The 21,521-nt window shown below is 45.6% G+C and overlaps 1 protein-coding gene across 1 annotated transcript in view; it reads right to left on the bottom strand.

The window, feature by feature from the left end:
- The window catches only part of LOC124551195 (venom protease-like), a 220,675-nt gene that overhangs the window by 165,592 nt on the left and 33,562 nt on the right, over positions 1 to 21,521 (bottom strand). Inside the window, exon 2 of the mRNA XM_047126183.1 lies at positions 15,449 to 15,617. Coding sequence (XP_046982139.1) covers positions 15,449 to 15,617 — 169 coding nt within the window. The remainder of the gene's footprint in view (positions 1 to 15,448; positions 15,618 to 21,521) is intronic.

Genomic DNA, 21,521 nt, shown 5'->3' with positions numbered 1-21,521 from the left:
ACCAGAACTAAGTTTGTTCCACCTACTGGTGTGCTGTGGCTCTGAGTCGAGTGTTTGTGTGTGTGTGTGTGTGTGTGTGTGTGTGTGTTGAGGCTTATGGGCGCTCAACGTCGAGGTCATCAGCGCCCTGACACACATTAAAAGGAACAAATGTGGACAGACCTAATAAAACTTAAGCACACACGCAAAGAAAGCAGGAAAAGAAGGTAAATGTTACATAAGGAAGTAAAACGTAAGGAAAGGGAAAACATAGCACCAATAATGCCACACGAAATTGTCACTGGCTGGCCACTTACATAAAATATGGGCGAGCTTGTCACACAGTGAGCAAATTAAGATCCTCTCCCTAAAATCTTTGTAAAAACATTTGACATGGCACAGAACTTTAAAACTTTAACCACATTCGTCCGAGTGTTGCCTAAAAGAGATGGCAGGTCCGCTGGCAAGTCAGCCGCGGCCCGCTGGTCAGAAAATAAAACACAATCCAATAAAACGTGGCGCACAGTGACCTGAACGCCACAAGTACCACAAACTGGAGGGTCCTCCCGCCAGTGCAGGAAGCCATGCGTCATAGGGCTGTGGCCTATCCGAAGCCGAGTGAGGAGAACCTGGTCCCGTCGATGGGGCTGAAAAGAAGTACACCACACACGCGTTGTGGGCTTGACTACACCGAGCTTATTGTCAGTCACTTCCAGCCACTCATCCTCCCACCGACGCGTGACTCGTGAGCTCAACAGCGAGGTGAGTGCGTGCAAGGGGATAGCCCACTGAGATACTTGTAGCTCGAGACACGCCTCCTTGGCTGCGAGATCTGCCCTTTCATTCCCAGGAATGCCGACATGCCCCGGAACCCAGCAGGAAGCCATCACCTTCCCCAATCGCTGTAGTTGGAGGAGGGCATCCAGGATGGTCTGGACTATTTTATCTGCTGGATACAAACGTTGCAATGAGTGAAGGGCACTTAGTGAATCGGAACAGACAAGAAATTTAGGACAGGAAGAATGTCTCATCTGCTCCAGTGCCAGCAAGATCGCAGACAATTCTGCATCAAAGACAGTAAAAGTCTTAGGCAGTCGGACCTTGAGGACACGATCCGGAAAAACAACAGAGCAACCAACGGAATCTCCTTGTTTCGACCCATCTGTAAAAAAGGCTACGTAGTCGTGGTGCTCAGGTAAAATGGCATAAAATGCTGAATTAAAGACGGTGGCAGGAGTGCAATCTCTCTTGTACTACAATAAATCTAAAATCACTCCGGGCCTCTTCAGTAACCAGGGTGGCAGGCGGTTAAAACCCAGGATTTGTGGTTGTACAGACTCCACACTGAGGGACTCTAGCAAACATTGCACTCGGATCCCAAACAGCAACGTAGCCCGGGGATGGTGGGAAAAAAGGCGGTCCAGAGGTGGATGAGCAACAAGATGGTGAGCAGGCAAGGTGGGAGCTGCAAGAAACTTACAAGCCTGGCGCACCAGCAAGAGCTGCCATCGGATGGTAAGTGGCGGTTCCCCAGCCTCAGCACAGAGGCTGGGTATGGGACTGGTCCGATAAGCACCTGTGGCCAGTCGGATCCCAGCATGGTGGACAGTGTCAAGGATCTGCAAATAAGATGGCCTCGCTGACCCATACACTGTGCACCCATAGTCCAGCCGTGAACGCACAAAAGCTCCATAAAACTGAAGGAGACGCGCCCTGTCCGCTCCCCAAGACCTGTGGCTGAGGCACTTGAGGATGTTCAGTGCCTTCAGGGTTCTGGCTTTCAAGTCGCGTAGGTGTGGCAGCCATGACAACCTGGAGTCAAAAATTAGGCCCAGAACCGCACTGCGTCTCTAAAATGTAGGACAGTATCCCCCATATGCAAAGCAGGCAAAGTAAAAAGACGACGAGAACGATTAAAATGAACACAAACACACTTATCAGCAGAAACCGAAAACCCGTCTTTGCAGCCCACTCCTCTAACCGCCGCACTGTTAGCTGCAACTGACGGCTCACGGTGGCAACACTGGAGGAGGAACAGAAAACAGCAAAGCTGTCCACAAATAAGGAGCACTGTACTGAACTCCTCACTGTAGACGTTATACTGTCGATGGCTACGGCAAAGAGGGTAACGCTTAAAACACTGCCCTGGGGGACACCGTTCTCTTGCTCAAAGCGATCAGACAGTGTGTTACCAACTCGGGTCCGAAAAAAACGCTGAGACAGGAAAGACCGAATGAAAATGGGGAGACGGCCACGAAAGCCCCATGATGCAGTTGTGCAAGAATACAGTGTCTCCAAGTAGTATCATATGCCTTACTGACAGCAAAGAAGATACCGATACAGTGATGCTAACGGAGGAAAACCTGCTGAATAGCCGCCTCTAGGAGTGTTAGGTTGTCAACCGTGGACCGAAATTTTCGGAATACACACTGAGAGCAGCTAATGAGCTTTCTAGTCTCTAACAGCCAGACCAGACGACGGTTAACCATCCGTTCCAGGGTCTTTCCGACACAGCTTGTCAAGGCGATACTACGATAGCTACTGGGACATGTGCGGTCCTTTCCTGGTTTGAGGAGAGGGATGAGGATTGCCTCCCTCCACCAGGTGTAGAACAGTCCTGTCTGCCATATGAGATTAAAACATTCGAGGAGGATTTCCTTTGACGCCGCTGGCAGATGACGAAGCATGGAATACCGGATGCGGTCGTGACCTGGTGCAGTATCAGAAGTCTCAGTAAGTGCCGATTCAAGTTCCCACAGGGAGAAAGGGGAGTTGTAGGCCTCAGTGCTGTTCGACCAAAAGTCCAATTTCGCTCTCTCGACAGTCGCACGGTAGCGACGAAACGCTGGATCCTGATTTGCAGTGGCAGTACTTCGTGCAAAATGCTCTGCCAGCGTCTCAGCAATAGATCTGGGTGTCGTTTGGAGGCATCCCTGGTTCAGGACTGCAGCTATTGGTAAACGGCTGCGTTTACCGGAAATCCTCCGGATGGTTTCCCATACTTTTGTGGAACAAGTGGAACGGTTGATGGAGTCCAGGAACTACTGCCATGACCTTTTCTTGCTCTCCTAAATGACACAGCGTGCCCTGGATCTCGCGATTCGAAAGGTGGTAAGATTTACCGCTGTTGGGCGGCATTTAAATCGTCGAAGAGCTGCACGCCTGTCCCGGATGGCTGAATGGCACTCTTATGTCCACCAAGGCACAAGGCGCCGCTTAAGAGGGCCAGAAGACTTTGGTATGGACAGGTGTGATGTGATCCACCCATTCCTGTACGCTGTTGCGGCGTTCAAAGACAGCCAACCGACTGAACAGTGGCCAGTCATCCACGATGGCGGCCTCTGCTCCAGCAATACACAATCCAGGAGATTGATGCGGATGGGGAAGGGATCGCTGGAATGAAGGTCGTCAATGACCTCCCAGGGAACAGAGTCAGTGAGGGTTGGAGAGCAGAAAGATAGGTCAATGGCTGAGAATGACCCAGTAGCAGCAGAGGAATGAGTCGGAGTACGAGTGTTGAGGATGCACTGCACTTGAGATGTTAGGAGGCTCTCCAAAACTCGACCTCGAGCGCAAAGAGAAGTGGAGCCCCAGAGGACATGATGGGCATTGAAGTCGCCCAGGAGGAGAAATGGGCGGGGGAGTTGTGCGATAAGATCTGTGAGAGCCTCTAAATTCACTGTATCCAGAGGAGGTAAATAAAGTGAGCAAACGGTAAGTCTCCGACGTGAATGAATTCAACTGCAACTGCAACTGTTTGCAGGTCAGTATCCAGGGGGAGAGCAGAGGAGTGGTGGTCACTATTGACAAACACGGCGACTCCGCCTTTGGCCCTTTCCCCAGTCAGGTCATCCTTGCGATATAACGTATAGCCCCTTAGTACAGGAGCATCAGATGGTTTTAAATGCGTTTCCTGTAAACACAAGCACAGGGGGTGTTGCCGTGCTAGGAGGTTCAGTTCCTCCACATGTGCCCGGAGTCCATTCATGTTCCACTGTATAATGGGAGCCAGCTATCAGGGTGGGAGTACCTTCATCCTCACTTTCTGTCGGGGAGGACAGCCCACAACAGGTGGAGGCTCAGGTTTGGGGCGAGACGATTGCCCCCTTCTGACATCAACCTCCATCGCCTCTGAAGAGGAGTCAAGAGAGACGTCAAAGAGAATGACATCAACGTCAGAAGACTGTATAACTTCAGTCTCCTTCAGTGGGCGAGTCTTTACCTTTGGCTTTGGTTTAGATTTTCTGGCCTGAGGTGGCATTGGAGCCAAAACCTCAGAAGCAGTAGGGGGTGTAGCAGCGCTGGGAAGTGCACAAGACTGGACCCGGGAAGGGCCAGGAAGTTCCATCATGATGTCAGCTACCATGGCCTGGTCAGAAGGCTGGGGGGGGGGGGGGGAGCAGCAGGCTTCACAAGAACATTGACAAACGCAGGTGCTAGTGCTGACAATAGCAACCTCCGTTTGTGTAACGGCATCGGTTTTCAAACCCGGCTGTTTGAGAACTGAAGAAAAGGAGGTAGCGAACGTGGGCAGCTGCATGACATATAGAGTTTCTTTGCCTCACCATACGGGATGCGTTTTCGTGGTTTTAAGTTCCTGGATCTTCCGTTCCTCAAGGAAAACTCTACATTCCCTACTGCACACAGGCTGATCCCCAGAGCAGTTGACACACTTGGGAGGAGAGGAGCAACCAACTCCCTCATGGGCAGCTTTACCACATTTCCCACAAGTGGCTTCCTCTTTACAGCCGAGAGTAGTGTGTCCAAAGCGTTGGCATTTAAAACACCGCATGGGGTTGGGGTAATAAGGTCGTACACTGAGATGCAGGAAACCTGCCTTCACATGCTCAGGCAATTTGGTGCTGTTAAACGTAAGGATAAAAGAGTCAGATTTCATGAGAGCACCATCCACCCGTTTCATAACGTGTTGCACGTCGACAATTCCTTCCCGGGACCATTCAGCCTTCAGTTCATCTTGGGGAATGTCAACGAGATCTCTGCAAGTCACAACACCCTTGCTGTAGTTCAAGGTGTTGTGAAATTCAGTCTCTATCGCAAAGTCCCCAAGAAATTTTGCCTTCTGAAGGTTCTGGACTTGCTGGAACCAACAAGGCGCCATTACACAAGCGCTTTACAGATTTTAATGTGCCAGAAATACCCTCTAAGCCCTTCTGTATATAAAATGGTGAAACTTTATCAAAACTCCCATCTTTTCTTTTAATTATAAGAAACACATTCTGCAAAGCAGCGTGCATTCTGTTACTACTAACGGAATCAGGAGGACTGGCTACACGAGCCCTCTAGTTAGATTGGGTGTTAGAACCTACCAGCGACCCACCCTTTCCGCTGGGAGGAGAAGAAAAGTTCGAGGGTCCCATCTCGGTCCCACGAGCAGCTAGACAGAGCCCCGCTTGCCTAGGTAAGCCTTATACAACTGAGGTGCGGCAGGTACCCCAGAGGTTGCCCGCTATCGACTGTTCCACCTCAACAGCCATGCATCTCATCAGCGCGCAGCACACCTTGAGATTGAGGGGTTGTTTATAGAGGTTTATCCCATCCTCGCGATCCGGGCGGTCAAGCCTTGATCCCCATTCCCTGAGACACACAACGTTCCACTGCCACGCCTCGCGGTGGTCGCTGAAGTATGCCCAGAGCTTACGGTGACAGGGGACGGGCGGCGCTTACCAGTTCCCAGCTCAGGAACCCCGGGGTCGCCAAGCCCGTACCCGGCACCTGAATGCTGAGCCCCTGGGGGCTCTGAGTCGATGTCAAACATTGACCCCAAAACAACTGGCTGAGTAAATCCGTTATTATGATGGAAGTAGGCAGGGCAGACAGCCAAGAGCACGACACTGCTTAGTAAAGCGCTGCTGTGTTCAAAGTAACCTTCAAGTTGGATATAAAATTTCTTTACTGTATAAAGTTGTATTCATTTGTTTATAAGTTCCTTTATTTTCCTTTTAACCTGATTCACTTTGAATCCATAAAGAAATGTGAAGACATACACAAATAGCACTAACGTTGTCATACGTTTCACAAAAATTAATTTTATTGCACATGAAATCGTTTTCGGAATTCTAGCCAGTATGGAAGTGTTATAGTTTGAAGGAAATTACGCACAGTTTCTTCTGTACCATGTCAAAGAGTCAACAAATACTAAGGAAATTAAGTGGCAATTCGAAATACATCAGTAGCTTAAAATACACAACAATGAAATTGAAGATAGTGCGAGACTATCTGTTACATAACATTTCTTCGACGTCTCATTATTCGACACAGATTCTTTCTTTAATAGAACACCACAAGCCAATGATGCTATCTTTGATACCGCAACACTAGAAAAGTGACTTGTATCGCAATATCTACTTGCCCACATGCCACTCTGTATTTAAAGATGCGACCGTACCGTATTCGTGTTATCAGGTCTTAGTTAAAGACAATCGAAAATGTTTACCTTTCCGCATATGTCAGGTGTAACGATAGAAGGGGCGAGTTGTTTAGATCTGATGAGGTATCTTTGCACCTTGCAGAAAACTCACGCACCTGAGAAATGGAAAATTCACCACGTCTGCGAGAGTGCCATGAGCAGACGCAGAAGGCACGAATTTGGTGTGCAGTAGCAGGGAGGAGGATGTTCTTCCAGATTCGTCCGTGGTTCAGTAAACAGCCTGCACCACGTCCATAGTGACTACACTTGTGCAACAACACAATATACATGTTTTCCACACGAAAATGCTACAGCTCGTTCAGTCAACAGCACCATTATTTTATGTGGATCAGTTTGTCCATGGAAAAGTGAGAGGGTAGCAATAACCTCGGTCTCTAGATTAAAGTACAGGTGGTTTTGTCCTGTGCGATTCCCTTAAGACTGCTGCTTAAAGATTCGCACTATTCTCGAATTGTAAAAGAAACTTAAGGACGCTTCTGCGATTCGACAACTAAGGGATCATGCTCCTAAGAACATGTAACGACGAATTTATTAATAGGGATCCCATAATGATGCTATTTTTCCATAAGGTTGTATCACTGAACACCTTGCAGTTGACTGCACATGGGCAATTTCATATTATTTATTGCAAATTACTGATGTGCTGATATATGCTTGTGGACGTTCAAAGATGGTGTCACTGCGATAATAACAATTGATATACATTCAACTGTTCAACTGTCTGCCACCTTGTTTCCGTGGTTTGTAAACAGTGACACGAAAAGTTCTAATGCAGGCCTTCACAGTGAAGAAAACGGGGAAACCAGCAAAAAGAAGTGAATCGTATTGCAAAGGACACACACACACACACAGACACACACACAGGGTGTTACAAAAAGGTACGGCCAAACTTTCACGAAACATTCCTCACACACAAAGAAAGAAAATATGTTATGTGGACATGTGTCCGGAAACGCTTACTTTCCATGTTAGAGCTCATTTTATTACTTCTCTTCAAATCACATTAATCATGAAATGGAAACACACAGCAACAGAACGTACCAGTGTGACTTCAAACACTTTGTTACAGGAAATGTTCAAAATGTCCTCCGTTAGCGAGGACACATGCATCCACCCTCCGTCGCATGGAATCCCTGATGCGCTGATGCAGCCCTGGAGAATGGCGTATTGTATCACAGCCGTCCACAATACGAGCACGAAGAGTCTCTACATGTGGTACCGGGGTAGCGTAGACAAGAGCTTTCAAATGCCCCCATAAATGAAAGTCAAGAGGGTTGAGGTCATGAGAGCGTGGAGGCCATGGAATTGGTCCGCCTCTACCAATCCATCGGTCACCGAATCTGTTGTTGAGAAGCGTACGAACACTTCGACTGAATGTGCAGGAGCTCCATCGTGCATGAATCACATGTCGTGTCATACTTGTAGAGGCACATGTTCTAGCAGCACAGGTAGAGTATCCCGTATGAAATCATGATAACGTGCTCCATTGAGTGTAGGTGGACGAAACTAAATTGAGCTCTAACACGGAAATTAAGCGTTTCCGGACACATGTCCACATAACATCTTTTCTTTATTTGTGTGTGAGGAATGTTTCCTGAAAGTTTGGCCGTACCTTCTTGTAACACCATATATATATATACACTCCTGGAAATTGAAATAAGAACACCGTGAATTCATTGTCCCAGGAAGGGGAAACTTTATTGACACATTCCTGGGGTCAGATACATCACATGATCACACTGACAGAACCACAGGCACATAGACACAGGCAACAGAGCATGCACAATGTCGGCACTAGTACAGTGTATATCCACCTTTCGCAGCAATGCAGGCTGCTGTTCTCCCATGGAGACGATCGTAGAGATGCTGGATGTAGTCCTGTGGAACGGCTTGCCATGCCATTTCCACCTGGCGCCTCAGTTGGACCAGCGTTCGTGCTGGACGTGCAGACCGCGTGAGACGACGCTTCATCCAGTCCCAAACATGCTCAATGGGGGACAGATCCGGAGATCTTGCTGGCCAGGGTAGTTGCCTTACACCTTCTAGAGCACGTTGGGTGGCACGGGATACATGCGGACGTGCATTGTCCTGTTGGAACAGCAAGTTCCCTTGCCGGTCTAGGAATGGTAGAACGATGGGTTCGATGACGGTTTGGATGTACCGTGCACTATTCAATGTCCCCTTGACGATCACCAGTGGTGTACGGCCAGTGTAGGAGATCGCTCCCCACACCATGATGCCGGGTGTTGGCCCTGTGTGCCTCGGTCGTATGCAGTCCTGATTGTGGCGCTCACCTGCACGGCGCCAAACACGCATACGACCATCATTGGCACCAAGGCAGAAGCGACTCTCATCGCTGAAGACGACACGTCTCCATTCGTCCCTCCATTCACGCCTGTCGCGACACCACTGGAGGCGGACTGCACGATGTTGGGGCGTGAGCGGAAGACGGCCTAACGGTGTGCGGGACCGTAGCCCAGCTTCATGGAGACGGTTGCGAATGGTCCTCGCCGATACCCCAGGAGCAACAGTGTCCCTAATTTGCTGGGAAGTGGCGGTGCGATCCCCTACGGCACTGCGTAGGATCCTACGGTCTTGGCGTGCATCCGTGCGTCGCTGCGGTCCGGTCCCAGGTCGATGGGCACGTGCACCTTCCGCCGACCACTGGCGACAACATCGATGTACTGTGGAGACCTCACGCCCCACGTGTTGAGCAATTCGGCGGTACGTCCACCCGGCCTCCCGCATGCCCACTATACGCCCTCGCTCAAAGTCCGTCAACTGCACATACGGTTCACGTCCACGCTGTCGCGGCATGCTACCAGTGTTAAAGACTGCGATGGAGCTCTGTATGCCACGGCAAACTGGCTGACACTGACGGCGGCGGTGCACAAATGCTGCGCAGCTAGCGCCATTCGACGGCCAACACCGCGGTTCCTGGTGTGTCCGCTGTGCCGTGCGTGTGATCATTGCTTGTACAGCCCTCTCGCAGTGTCCGGAGCAAGTATGGTGGGTCTGACACACCGGTGTCAATGTGTTCTTTTTTCCATTTCCAGGAGTATATATATATATATATATATATACTCATACCAACACACACACAACATTCCACAAAGTAATAGTTAACGGTAGGCTTAACCATAACATGACCAGTCATAATTTTCGAAGAAAATGACTGTTCTACATTAGGTTCTATATGGTTTCAGATGGCAAACTGTGAAACAACAACAACTACATTAAATTAGACAAAATCAATGAAATCCACAGCATGTGGTAACAAGGTATATATACGAAATTTTGTATGTTTTTGTAAATATTCAATTACTATCCTATGAACGGAAATATATATGTGTATGTGAGTTCATAGTCGAGGGAAGGCAGGATTCTGTTACGATTGTGGACGGGGCCGTAACCAGTTACTATTGGCTGCCTTTTACAGTTACACACAATTTATTTTTAAAACAGTAATTCTGGACTCAACAATAAGTAAAAAATATCACACGACATTAACGATGGAATAAACAGCTGTGCAAATAATAGAGTTTTCAGTGCGTTACAATTTAACAAGTCACCATAAAATACAGATATAAATAATATTTTAAAAAACAAGCCATATTGATCACGGCTGAAGGCCTTACACGCCAAGAATGGCAATAAATTAAGAATGTTTAAGAACTCTCTCCAATTACAACTTACAGGTATTAAAATATTAAAAGTAAGTGGCCACAAAGCAGCAGAACGTATAGACGCCAGGAATGGCAGTAAATAAGGTTTTAAGGCTTATTGCTAAAGTACAAATATCGAATTATTTTTTCAAAGCAAATGACCGCAATCATGGTTGAAAGCCTTACACTATAGGAACGGCAATTACATAAAAAAAATTAGAAACCTGCTGTAAAACAGCAAAGGTTAATTAAAAGAAACAAGCAACTGACCACCATACGGGTGAAATAAGATGATGGCAACCTTGTAACACAACCCTTACACTGCTAGATTTATTCCAGAAGGCGACCGGAACTATTAACTAGAGATAAATAACCTTTATTGTATGCATTACAAGGCATAGTAATAAATAATACAATAATAAAACACAAGGACCGGTCACAGACAGTGCCCCAGGAATCGACCTCTGAGAACGTCCGGCAACAAACACTTTCGCGAGCGATAAGATAGGCAGCCAAGAGTTGCATTCACTTAACAAGATGGTAACTCAAAAAAATGGCTCTGAGCACTATGGGACTCAACTGCTGAGGTCATTAGTCCCCTAGAACTTAGAACTAGTTAAACCTAACTAACCTAAGGACATCACAAACATCCATGCCCGAGGCAGGATTCGAACCTGCGACCGTAGCGGTCTTGCGGTTCCAGACTGCAGCGCCTTTAACCGCACGGCCACTTCGGCCGGCCGATGGTAACTCAGACTAGTGGCAGTCCGACGAATGACTAATATTATATTGCTGAAGCTACCTGACGTCCGATAAACCAAATGCAACGATGGAACAATACGCCAAAGCCGGAACCGGTGGATTGCACTACGCCCATAGAACACTGTGCTTAGAGCGCCCAGAACGAGAAAGGAATCACTACCACCAGAGTAGAAGAATCAAAAACGGCCTACAATCAAGAAAGCTGTCAAACTACACGCCTTACTGGACAGCAGCAGCAAGGCGAGGAAACGTACACTGCCGTTACATACACTAACCCCGAGGGGAGGTACCTGGGGCCGGCCGAAGTGGCCGTGCGGTTAAAGGCGCTGCAGTCTGGAACCGCAAGACCGCTACGGTCGCAGGTTCGAATCCTGCCTCGGGCATGGATGTTTGTGATGTCCTTAGGTTAGTTAGGTTTAACTAGTTCTAAGTTCTAGGGGACTGATGACCTCAGCAGTTGAGTCCCATAGTGCTCAGAGCCATTTGAACCATTTGATCGGAGGTACCTGGGGCGTTAGAGGCCACCAGGCAGGAAAAGTGCCGCTGGTTGAACTTAACAAATTGTAACAAGCTGAACGCAGTAAATAGTAATAAGGAGTCGAGGAAAGCTTACCAGACCCGCCTTCCTCGAGCGCTTCAGTCGCTGCTCTTTGCCTCAGCAACACTATGAGCAGCAACACGAACCCAAGTCACTGGAGAATCGCAAGATTTCGCAGTGGTGGAGGTTTCTCTACTTGAAACCAAATGCACTCAACTTAAAGCTTGCAGGATCCGGTTTACGACGAGGTCGTGCACCCTCGTGACCACAGGCTTTCGATCCGGCAGGCTGTGCGCGCCGTCAGCGGTCCCGGCGTGTTCGGGCACTGCCCGGACTTGGCTCCTCCTGAGTCCCCAACCGAACTGCCACACGCACACGACACAGAAAATAAAACACGTCGCCCCAAAGATAGGGCAACAGCTACTACATATCAATAACAGCTGCTGCTGCCACTAGCGGACAGGCAACGGTTGCGAAACGAGTGTCGCCAGTCAACAAGAAGACAAACACCCGGAACCGTGCCAACTAAAGGGTACGGTGTGGCCTCCAAAAGAGGACTGAAACCTACTAACAGCACGGCTCAGTGTACGAGTAATAAAAAGAATTTGTCCTGTGTTATAAAAGATAACAAGAAACTCGATGGTGATACTGAAACTTCAGCAAAACATTTCTGGGGAATAAAAAGGAAAAGGAAAATAGTCGAACCCTCTCCCAAAATAAATCTAAATCGATACGCATGTCAACTGCTGACGTGTTGAGCAAAAGAGGCATAGCTTCTGGCATTATTCATCAGTTATTGGGAGTGCATTCTATTAATAACATCGTTCGAACAGGTGTCAGAAAGCCAATTGCACCATCCTGTTGCCAGGCCATCCTCAGCCAGCAGGCATGACTGGACGTCGACAGAGGGGGCTTGTAGTCGACACGCCATTTCCTGGCCGTTCTCAATTCTCATGAGCAGAGCCGCTGCTTGTCAAGTAGCTCCTCAACTGACCTCACCACGGCTGCATGCACCCCACTTGCTGACAGCACTTTTCAGACCCATATGGTCACCCTTCCAGCGTAATAGCGCTAACCTGGTTAATCTGAGCGGAATCGTCGTTGCCACTGCGGCAAGGCCACTGGCGTTTTTTAATTGGCAAGCATTTTTTTTTTTTCGGTCTTGGCCACCTGAAGTCCCATAACGAATTTGTGTTCTATTAATGGATATAGAGATGACTATGACATCTCAGCTGTGCAGGTCTGTTTGAAATAAACACGCACTGAATGATAACGGTTCGCAATAGGCCGTAATTGTAAATGAACTCGAGTTGAATATTCATCAGTGATGAAACATAAGTCCCTATATGAATTAATATTTTTCTTTTCTTATTTTCCATTTTTACATTATGCACACTGCAAATAAGTCGAAATAATGCTTAATATGTTGTAATTATTAATCTTTTCATAAACGGTATAAACAAGAAACACAACAGAAAATATGGAATTGTAAATAAATTTCTAAGAAAGGTTTGTACCTACTTACGACGTCTACGAAGATTCAGAAAATGACATTCCAAGAAGGGATTATGATTAAAACGCACAGGTCCTCGTATTCCGTTACAATCATTTTTACCTTCGAGCAGCCCTCAGCAGTGGCACATGCACACTAGTTTCCCGATCCAGGTAAAGCAGACCCATCGGCCGATGGAGCCAACGTGAGCTACGGCTGCAGAGCTTATTCGCTTCGTAACTCTCGACCGAGTAACGTGCGCTGTTGGAGAATATCGTCATAACACACTTGTCTATACAAACTTTTAAAACAACCACGCGTAATTATAAGACTGCGGCAAGGATGAAAATCCCTGCCTCCCATGTTTTAGCAATGAAAGTCATCCCAGCACGTGTAAAACAACCGTAAAATAATAAAAATATCTTATTTAATATATGATGTTGTCGTGTATGCTTTAGAATGCCTTCCTCGAATTTTATTTGCAATCCAAAATTTTCCTTTGCCTTTTATTAACATATTAACGAATATAATGTATTGAGCATTACTTCTGCTTATTCGCAGTGTAGGTAATATAAAAACTGGAAATGCAAAAAAAAAAAAGCGTCTGTAGGGCGACTTGACTCCACGGCCCTTGAATCAGTGTGCTGTACTCTTTCCGGTCAGTGAAACGCTCCCTGGAAATCGAGACAGCACACATGACCGATGCATCGCCTGACCCGCACAAAAAGTGCAATTTTCTTCAGAACACTTGGCCACCTTTAGCTGCCGCTTCTGTCACTTGCATTTCTGTCCAAACGCTGCACCCCTCATAAATTTTGACGAAATCGGTGGTGACGTATCCGTGCGTTTCGGTTTTTAGATATCATTTCATACACTACCAGCTTTTCACTCAGGTTGAGCGAGTAGATTTGTGATAACATGCATGAGAACGTGACGTTGCTAAACGACAAATACAGGAATCATGTTGAAAATTATGCTGTGGTAAGTATGCATATTTACCCGCAACAAATGACGCATTATATACGTGACAGATGAATTCACTTCAGCCTGAGGGCATAAAACCTTACCACTTTTTCATTATATCTGTGGTTGCAATCCGTCAACTATAAACACTGGCTATGCTTCACAGTGTGACAAGCAAATGTTACTAGACGAGCGGAAAAAGGCTTTGACGTGTCTGAAACTGGTTTCACCGATAGGAAGTGACCGGAAAACTTCGCGTATCCGATAACGCCTAACTGACAGTTTTAGGTAAATAGCGCGAATTCGGCGATTTTTACGCAATTCCGTAGAATTTGGCTTTTTCCGTATGGAAAATTTACAAATCTGAGAGCGACCGTGAACAATATACGTAACTGATAGTTACTGAATGCTGAAATTGCATTTTGCCTTCTCTTCCCCTGAGCTTTATATGCAATATTAAATTAACATTTTCTTTCTCGCGTAAAGAAATACGATGTGACTTCAAAAATGGCACGGAAATTGCGAATAACTTCACCAAACTTGGCAAAAAATAACATCGAAAGTGGCGCAAACAACATCCACTTTCATAAACAAAAGACATGGAATTTGGCAAAAACTAGCACGAAATTAGACAAGAAAATAACTGGATTTAGCATAAAGGTAACAAGGGAATTGGCGAAAACAACAAGAAAAGTAGTAAGAAATATACCGAAATCGCTAATAAATTAGTAAAAATATCAAATTTGTCGAAAATTGCATAGTATTTGGAAAAATAAACACATTTCGGCAAAAAAAGGTAACACCAAACTGGCAGAAACAAGTAAATCGAATTTTGCGTGAAAACCGTATTTGGCAAAAAAGAAGCACCGACATTAGATAAAAATCACACCGAATACGGAAAAAATGAGCATCCAAAAGGGAAAAATGTAAAATGTAAACTGAAAAAAAGTAACCACCATACTCGTAAAATAACACAGAGTTTGCCAAAAAAATACCGAATTTGGCAAAAAAACCATTGAAATTGGCAGATAATTAAGACAGACAGGGAACAAAATAACATCGAAATTGGCTAAAAATAACTGCGAAATCGACAAAAAACAAATTTCGCAACAAAATAGCACTGAAAGTGGCAAAAAACCGCACAGAGCTTGACCAGAAATAACACCAAATCTGGCACTAAAATAAAACTATTTTTTCCTGACCCTGCCGAAAAGTAATCATCAATTTTAAGTATCACAGTTTTTAACTTTGAACGTACTTCATTGGAGTTGTAATGTAGGATCGTCGTCCGTGTCCAAAGCTAAACTGTGTACGAAAAACAGTACTGTCAGCTTGCTTAATGAACAGGAACTCTTGCACTAACTTGCACTTCCGTTTCTCATGACAATCACATGTAATAGTTAAATACCGAAGTATCGGAATCATAGCTGCGAATACTGGAAACAACAGTTTATTGAAGTGTAACGTAGGACGCGGTTCTCCCAGACGAGCATACATCTGCAGCCTCCTAAATGAGACATTACATCGTTAGGCAGCGTCCCTTGTTGCGCCCGCAAGACAAGCGCCCTCCTAGCCCAGCTGCTGCTGCCGCCGCCACTCACTTGACGGTGCAGTAGGCGGTGGTGAGGACCGCGGTTTTGGTGATGAGCGACCCGCCGCATATGTGGGTCCCGTCGCCGAGGACGAGAGCCTGGTGTGGGAACTGGCCGAGCCTAGCGGCTTTGCCGTCGGTGATGCGGGCACTCCCCTCTCCGTGTGGCGACTGTGTGCCTGAAACAGGACAGCAAGGTGCGGTACAGTTCTGCTGAACTCTCTGGGCGTTTTGCTAATCTGAGATCCAATGCCAACACACAATCTACATCTGATTGATAGGTACACACGGAAGGCTCTTCGTTCACTACAATATAAAAAATTCAAAAATTAAAATTACTTGTAGTGCAACGTTACAGAAGCTATTGGTTACAACATAGAGTTGTTTGAAATTATTTCTGCCTTTTTACGCCATTCAGTGCGCTTATATTTACTCTGACAGTTCATATAGTGCTATACTTGTTTTCGCTTTCTGCTTCGTTTTTAGAAATTATGTCTAAAATTACTAACATTTGTTAAAAGACAAAAATCTTCTCTTATTAGCCCGTCACATAAAGCACTTAGTGAGAGAGCCAAAATAAAATGATCCCAACAAGCCCAGTATGACAGCATTGCTCAACTTATTTTGTGGCAGAGTTTTTTTCTTTTCTTTTCTTAAAGAGAAGCATTTTGAAACCATTGAGGCATCTCAGTCGAAGCACATCAAAAAATTCCGATTCATGTGTCTACTAACACCTTAATGAACATGTATTAAATCATAGTAGCAACAAAAGTCGAGCAGATGCAAAGCCTTGACAAAGCCTCATTTCATGTTCATAAGTGCCCCAGTCAAACGCAGTCACTTGAAACACGGCAGCGGCGAGCAGCTGCACACTCCAAGCCCGAGGCCATCGCGTCATGGAACAAGTGACCTGGCCACGCCAATACTAATCTCACGAGAACACTCACAATCCGATTTTCCAGGAAAAACTCAAATGAAGTGACTGTATAACATTGATCACCAGGAGCTAATCTATGCAGTCGATGCTACATTGAACGACTTGCGTGTCGACGATAACGAAAGAAAGATGAGAACAACACAACACACAGACACATGGACAAAATCTCCGACCCGGCCGGGAATCGAACACACGCCTGCTACTCAGTAGGCAGGGGCGCTGACCACTCAGCTAAGGCGGCGGACGAGTTCCCAGACACTCCGCTCAGTGGAAGAGCGCTCAAAATTACCGAAGACACGCCATCCGGAGATGTTACTACGTCTCTGAGGAAACGACGATCAAAGTTTTCGAGTATTTTCTGTGTCCTTTAGCGTCTAATTACACTGATACGACAAAACATTATGATCACCACTGACCACTACGTTGGATGCCATCTGGTCTGTGTTACGGCCACGTGACGCTGTAACAAAAAGCATGTGAACGAAGCACACATGGACGGGGGATCACCCCAGCTAAGACACTGGTTGTAATTGGGGAAATCCATTGAGATAAGCAAAGGACAGAGGACAGAGTATTACTATGCAGTGTCTGTGAGCGAGTATCTCGAAAGGGGCAATGCTGGTCGAATGTTTACGTGCCATGATCGTAAGCTCTTGCCGAAGGAGGTAGAAGGACAGTGAATCTACCACTTCGCGCCAAATGGTTGGACGCCTACAAATGTGTTCAAATGTGTCTGAACTCTTAAGGGACCAAAATGCTGAGATCATCGGTTCCTAGACTTGCACACTACTTACACTAACTTCTGCTAAGGACAACACACACACCTTTGCCCGACGGAGGACTAAAACCTCCGGCGGGAGGGGTGGCGCAGTCCGTGACATGGCGCCTCAAACCGCGCGGCCACTCCGAGCGTGGATGCCTAGAAATCGTCACAGAGCGTGAGGTTCGGAGGCCGTCTGACTGTACAGTGGGGAAGATGGTGATCCGTGGCATCTCTGCCGAAAGAGGCGGCGGTGAGCAGTCGTCATAATAGTGCACACACAAGTGTTTCGGAGCACAGCGTTCATCATACATTGTTGAACACTTAGTCTGCACAAGACCACCTTTAAGTGTTCACATGTTGACTTAACGACATCGTCAGTTACTACTGCAGTGGGGACGAGAGCACCGGGATTCCATCGTCGACCAATGGAAACGCGTTGGCTTTTCGGGCGAATCACGTTCTTGCTGCATTAGATCGCTGGTCGCCTCCACAAACGCCGTCATCGATGTGAACGGCAGCTAGAAACGTGCCTCGCTCCACAGATGCAAGGTCGTGGAAGCAGTATTATGCTATGGGATACATTCTCCTGTGCTGACATGGGACCTACGGTGGCAATCGAAGACACACTGACAGCTGAAAACTACCTTCATCCCTTCATGCTTGACGTCTTCCCGACGGCGATGTCATCTTTCAGCAGTATGTGTCTCGGAGGCAAAATCGTCCTTCAATGGTTTGAGGATCATTATAGCGAACACATCGTTGTCGGCCACCAAATTCGCTTGAGAAAAACCAATGGAACCCATCTGGGTCCCCATCAGGTGCCATCAGCGGCGTGTGTAGACATCTAATGCCACGTACTTCCACAAACCTACCAACAAACTGTCCGATCCCTGATACGCAGAATCAGTGATGTATTTCGTTCCAGAGATGGACAAACAAAGTGATAAACAGTTGGTTATAACGTTTTGGTTCATCAATGTAATTGGCACATTGGTTAGCATCGCAACTTCACACTTTTACGCCCTTTGTGCCTCGTTTTCGAAACGTGATTATTATTTATGTATTTTTTTAGTTTTCCATTCATCTATCCATGTCCGTAAAAGACTGATACACGAATGTTTCCCATTGTATATAGAAATAACGTTGTTCTTGTTTTTCCACTAATAGTATGTCAGGTGAATGAATTTAAAAAATTAATGAATGGAAAAATTATCTGAAATTGTTTCGCTGAAATTCCTGTGGCATATCTTGATTCATAATCAACTGCAAGTGGCGGGTTTCGGAAAAGTGATTCGTTATGCGAGGTTTTCTGCGAAATTACTGTCAATTTGTGAAATCTTCAGCAATGTTGACGACGTTACTTTCCCGGGTGAGAATCGTAAGAACAAATGTCGGTGTGAGAAACCTACCTTCGTGTGATGCTCGAGGTGTTCGAAATATTCGTGTTTCGAATGTTACTACGGTCGGTATTGTAACGTAGCGAGTCATTCCGTGTCATCAAAGGTGCTGTAAAGTATGGACCAGGGAACGCCACCGGTCCAGTGGCTGCAGGATATTCGATCGTCTTTTCTTGTTTCTCCTTTAGTCAGGACGCAGCTGACGCATCTGTGTCAGATGCCGCCTGTGGCAGTGACTCGGCCTGAATGCTACGAATATTTATACTCCATACGAATTTAGGTGAACTAAGTGAGTTATTCTCCGATTTTGTTGAGACTTTACACATTGTTATTGCCAAAAAGATACTGTCCACATTTTTTTCATTGTTTCATAGTTTCTAAGACAAAAAATTCTTCCTAAATATCAGGAAAAATACTATTCTGGTGTTTCAAAATTGATCTAGTTACGGTAATAGATTAACCTTCAATATCGTATGGATATAATGAAAATTTCAATTCAGTTAACATAATATTAGTAATTTTTATTTGATGTGATATTCAAACATTTTAAAATTGGTAGTTATATTTTTTATGTGAGTGAGTGGGAGTGATTGAGAGAGTGAATAAGAGAGTATTGAAATTGGGAAGGTTTTATTTTGTGAAGATCTATGTGAAATGCAAATCCTGGGAAGAACCACAAGTCATGTGACACAATGTGAGGGAGCATTGTTTTGTGAAAGGCAACCAAAAGAGAAGATAAAAACGTAGTAATTTTGTTGTTTAGTTTTGGATTTACTTCATACTTTATTTGCTTTATAATTAAAAAGCAATGTAATAAATTGAGATTTTGCTTACGAAAATTTACTTTCTGAATTCTGGTTGGATAAGACAGGATCTGGCCATGAGAGTCATCTAGAAGAAATTTCTCGTTGGTAGTTCAGATCAACAGTCAATCAGAATTGAGAGCTTCCCTTGTCGAGAGAGTAGTGCTATATGTTCGAGGACACTGCCTGGAAGAGTCGCTTCCGGACCACTGTGCTGAACACATGATCTTAGATCGCTCTTCCCTGAGAGAATGTAAAATGAAGAATTAGACACCTAAACTCGGTTCGGTGAACGTTTGGTAATTTTATGTGCTTCCGTGTGAAAGAAAATCGCGTGTGAAATATCCTGCTCGAACTCAGAAAACCCGCGCCGCATATTACGTATACATGACGGAAGAGTGTGACGAGCACTTCTGTAAAGGAATACCACTGAATCGACCGACTGCTTAACTCAAGTAAAGTTATGGGTCGATGATTGTTCGCAAATAGTATCCGGGTCAAACTTCCAAAATTTCTTACTGCTTTTGTGAAACTATGTGTATGTGTAGCTTCCCCCCCATGAACCACAGGGACGTTGCCGTTGGTGGGGAGGCTTGCGTGCCTCAGCGATACAGATGGCCGTTCCGTAGGTGCAACCACAATGGAGGGGTTTCTGTTAAGAAGCCAGACAAAACGTTTGGTACCTGAGAGCGGCAGCTGTCTTTTCAGCAGTTTCAGGGGCAACAGTTTGGATGATTCACTAATCAGCCCTTATATCATCAAGCAAAACGGCCTTGCTGTGCTGGTCTTCCGAACGGCTGAAAGCAAAGGTAAACTACAGTCGTAATTTTTCCCGAGGGCATGCAGCTTTACTGTATGAATAAATGATGATGGCGTCTTGTTGGGTGAAATATTCGGGAGGTAAATAGTCCCCCATTCGGATCTCCAGGCGGGGACAACTCAGGAGGACGTAGTTATCAGGAGAAACAAAACTGGCGTTTTACGGATCGGAGCTTGGAATCTCAGATCCCTTAATCGGGTAGGCAGGTTAGAGGATTTAAAAAGGGGAATCGATAGGTTAAAGTTAGACATAGTAGGAATTAGTGAAGTTCGGTGGCAGGAGGAATCAGACTACTGGTTGGGTGAATAGAGGGTTATAAATACAAAATCAAATAGGGATAACGCAGTAGTAGGTTTATTAATGAATAAAAAATAGGGGCGAGGGTAAGCTACTGTGAACAGCACAGTGAGCGTATTATTGTAGGCATGATAGACACGAAGCCCACGCCCACCACAGTAGTACAAGTTTATATGCCAACTAGCTCCATACATGACGAAGAGATTGAATAAATGTATATTAATTTGAAAGAAATTATTCAGATAGTAAAGGGAGACGAAAATCTAATAGTCATGGGGGACTGGAATTCGATAGTAGGAAAAGAAAAGAGAAGAAAACGTAGTAGGTGGAATGAAAAAGGAAGCCGCCTGGTGGAATTTTGCACAGAGCATAACTTAATCGTAGTTAACACTTGCTTTAAGAATCATGAAAGAAGGTTATATACGTGGAAGAGGCCTGGAGACGCTGGAAGGTATCAGATAGGTTACATAATGGTAAGACGGGAACCAGGCTTTAAATTGCAAGACATTTGCATGGGCAGATGTGGACTCTGACCACAATTTATTGATTATGAACTGTAGATTAAAACTGAAGAAAGTGCGAAAAGGTGCGAATGTGAGGAGATGGGATCTGGATAAACTATAAGAAGCAGGGGTTGTAGAGAGTTTCAGGGAGTGCATTAGGGAACGATTGACAAGAATGGGGGAAACAAACAGAGTAAAAGAAAAATGGGTAGCTTTGAAAGATCAAATACTGAAGGAAGCGGAGGACGAAGTAGGTAAAAAGACGAGGGATAGTAGAAATCTTTGGGTAACAGAAGAAATATTGAATTTAATTGATGAAAGGAGAAAATATAAAAATGCAGTAAATGAAGCAGGCAAAAAGGAATACAAACGTCTCAAAAATGAGATCGACAGGAAGTGCAAAATGGCTATGCAGTAATGGCTAGAGGACAAATGTAAGGATGTAGAAGCTTATATCACTAGGGGTAAGATAGATGCTGCCTACAGGAATAATGAAGAAAGCTTTGGAGAAAAGAGAACCACTTGTATCAATATCAAGAGCTCAGATGGAAATCCAGTTCTAA

This window comes from Schistocerca americana, chromosome 9 (genome assembly GCF_021461395.2).
Source record: "Schistocerca americana isolate TAMUIC-IGC-003095 chromosome 9, iqSchAmer2.1, whole genome shotgun sequence".
NCBI classification, from domain to species: domain Eukaryota; kingdom Metazoa; phylum Arthropoda; class Insecta; order Orthoptera; family Acrididae; genus Schistocerca; species Schistocerca americana.
The sequence above is the reverse complement of the archived record's forward strand: the minus strand, read 5'-3'. Positions and strand labels throughout refer to the sequence as shown.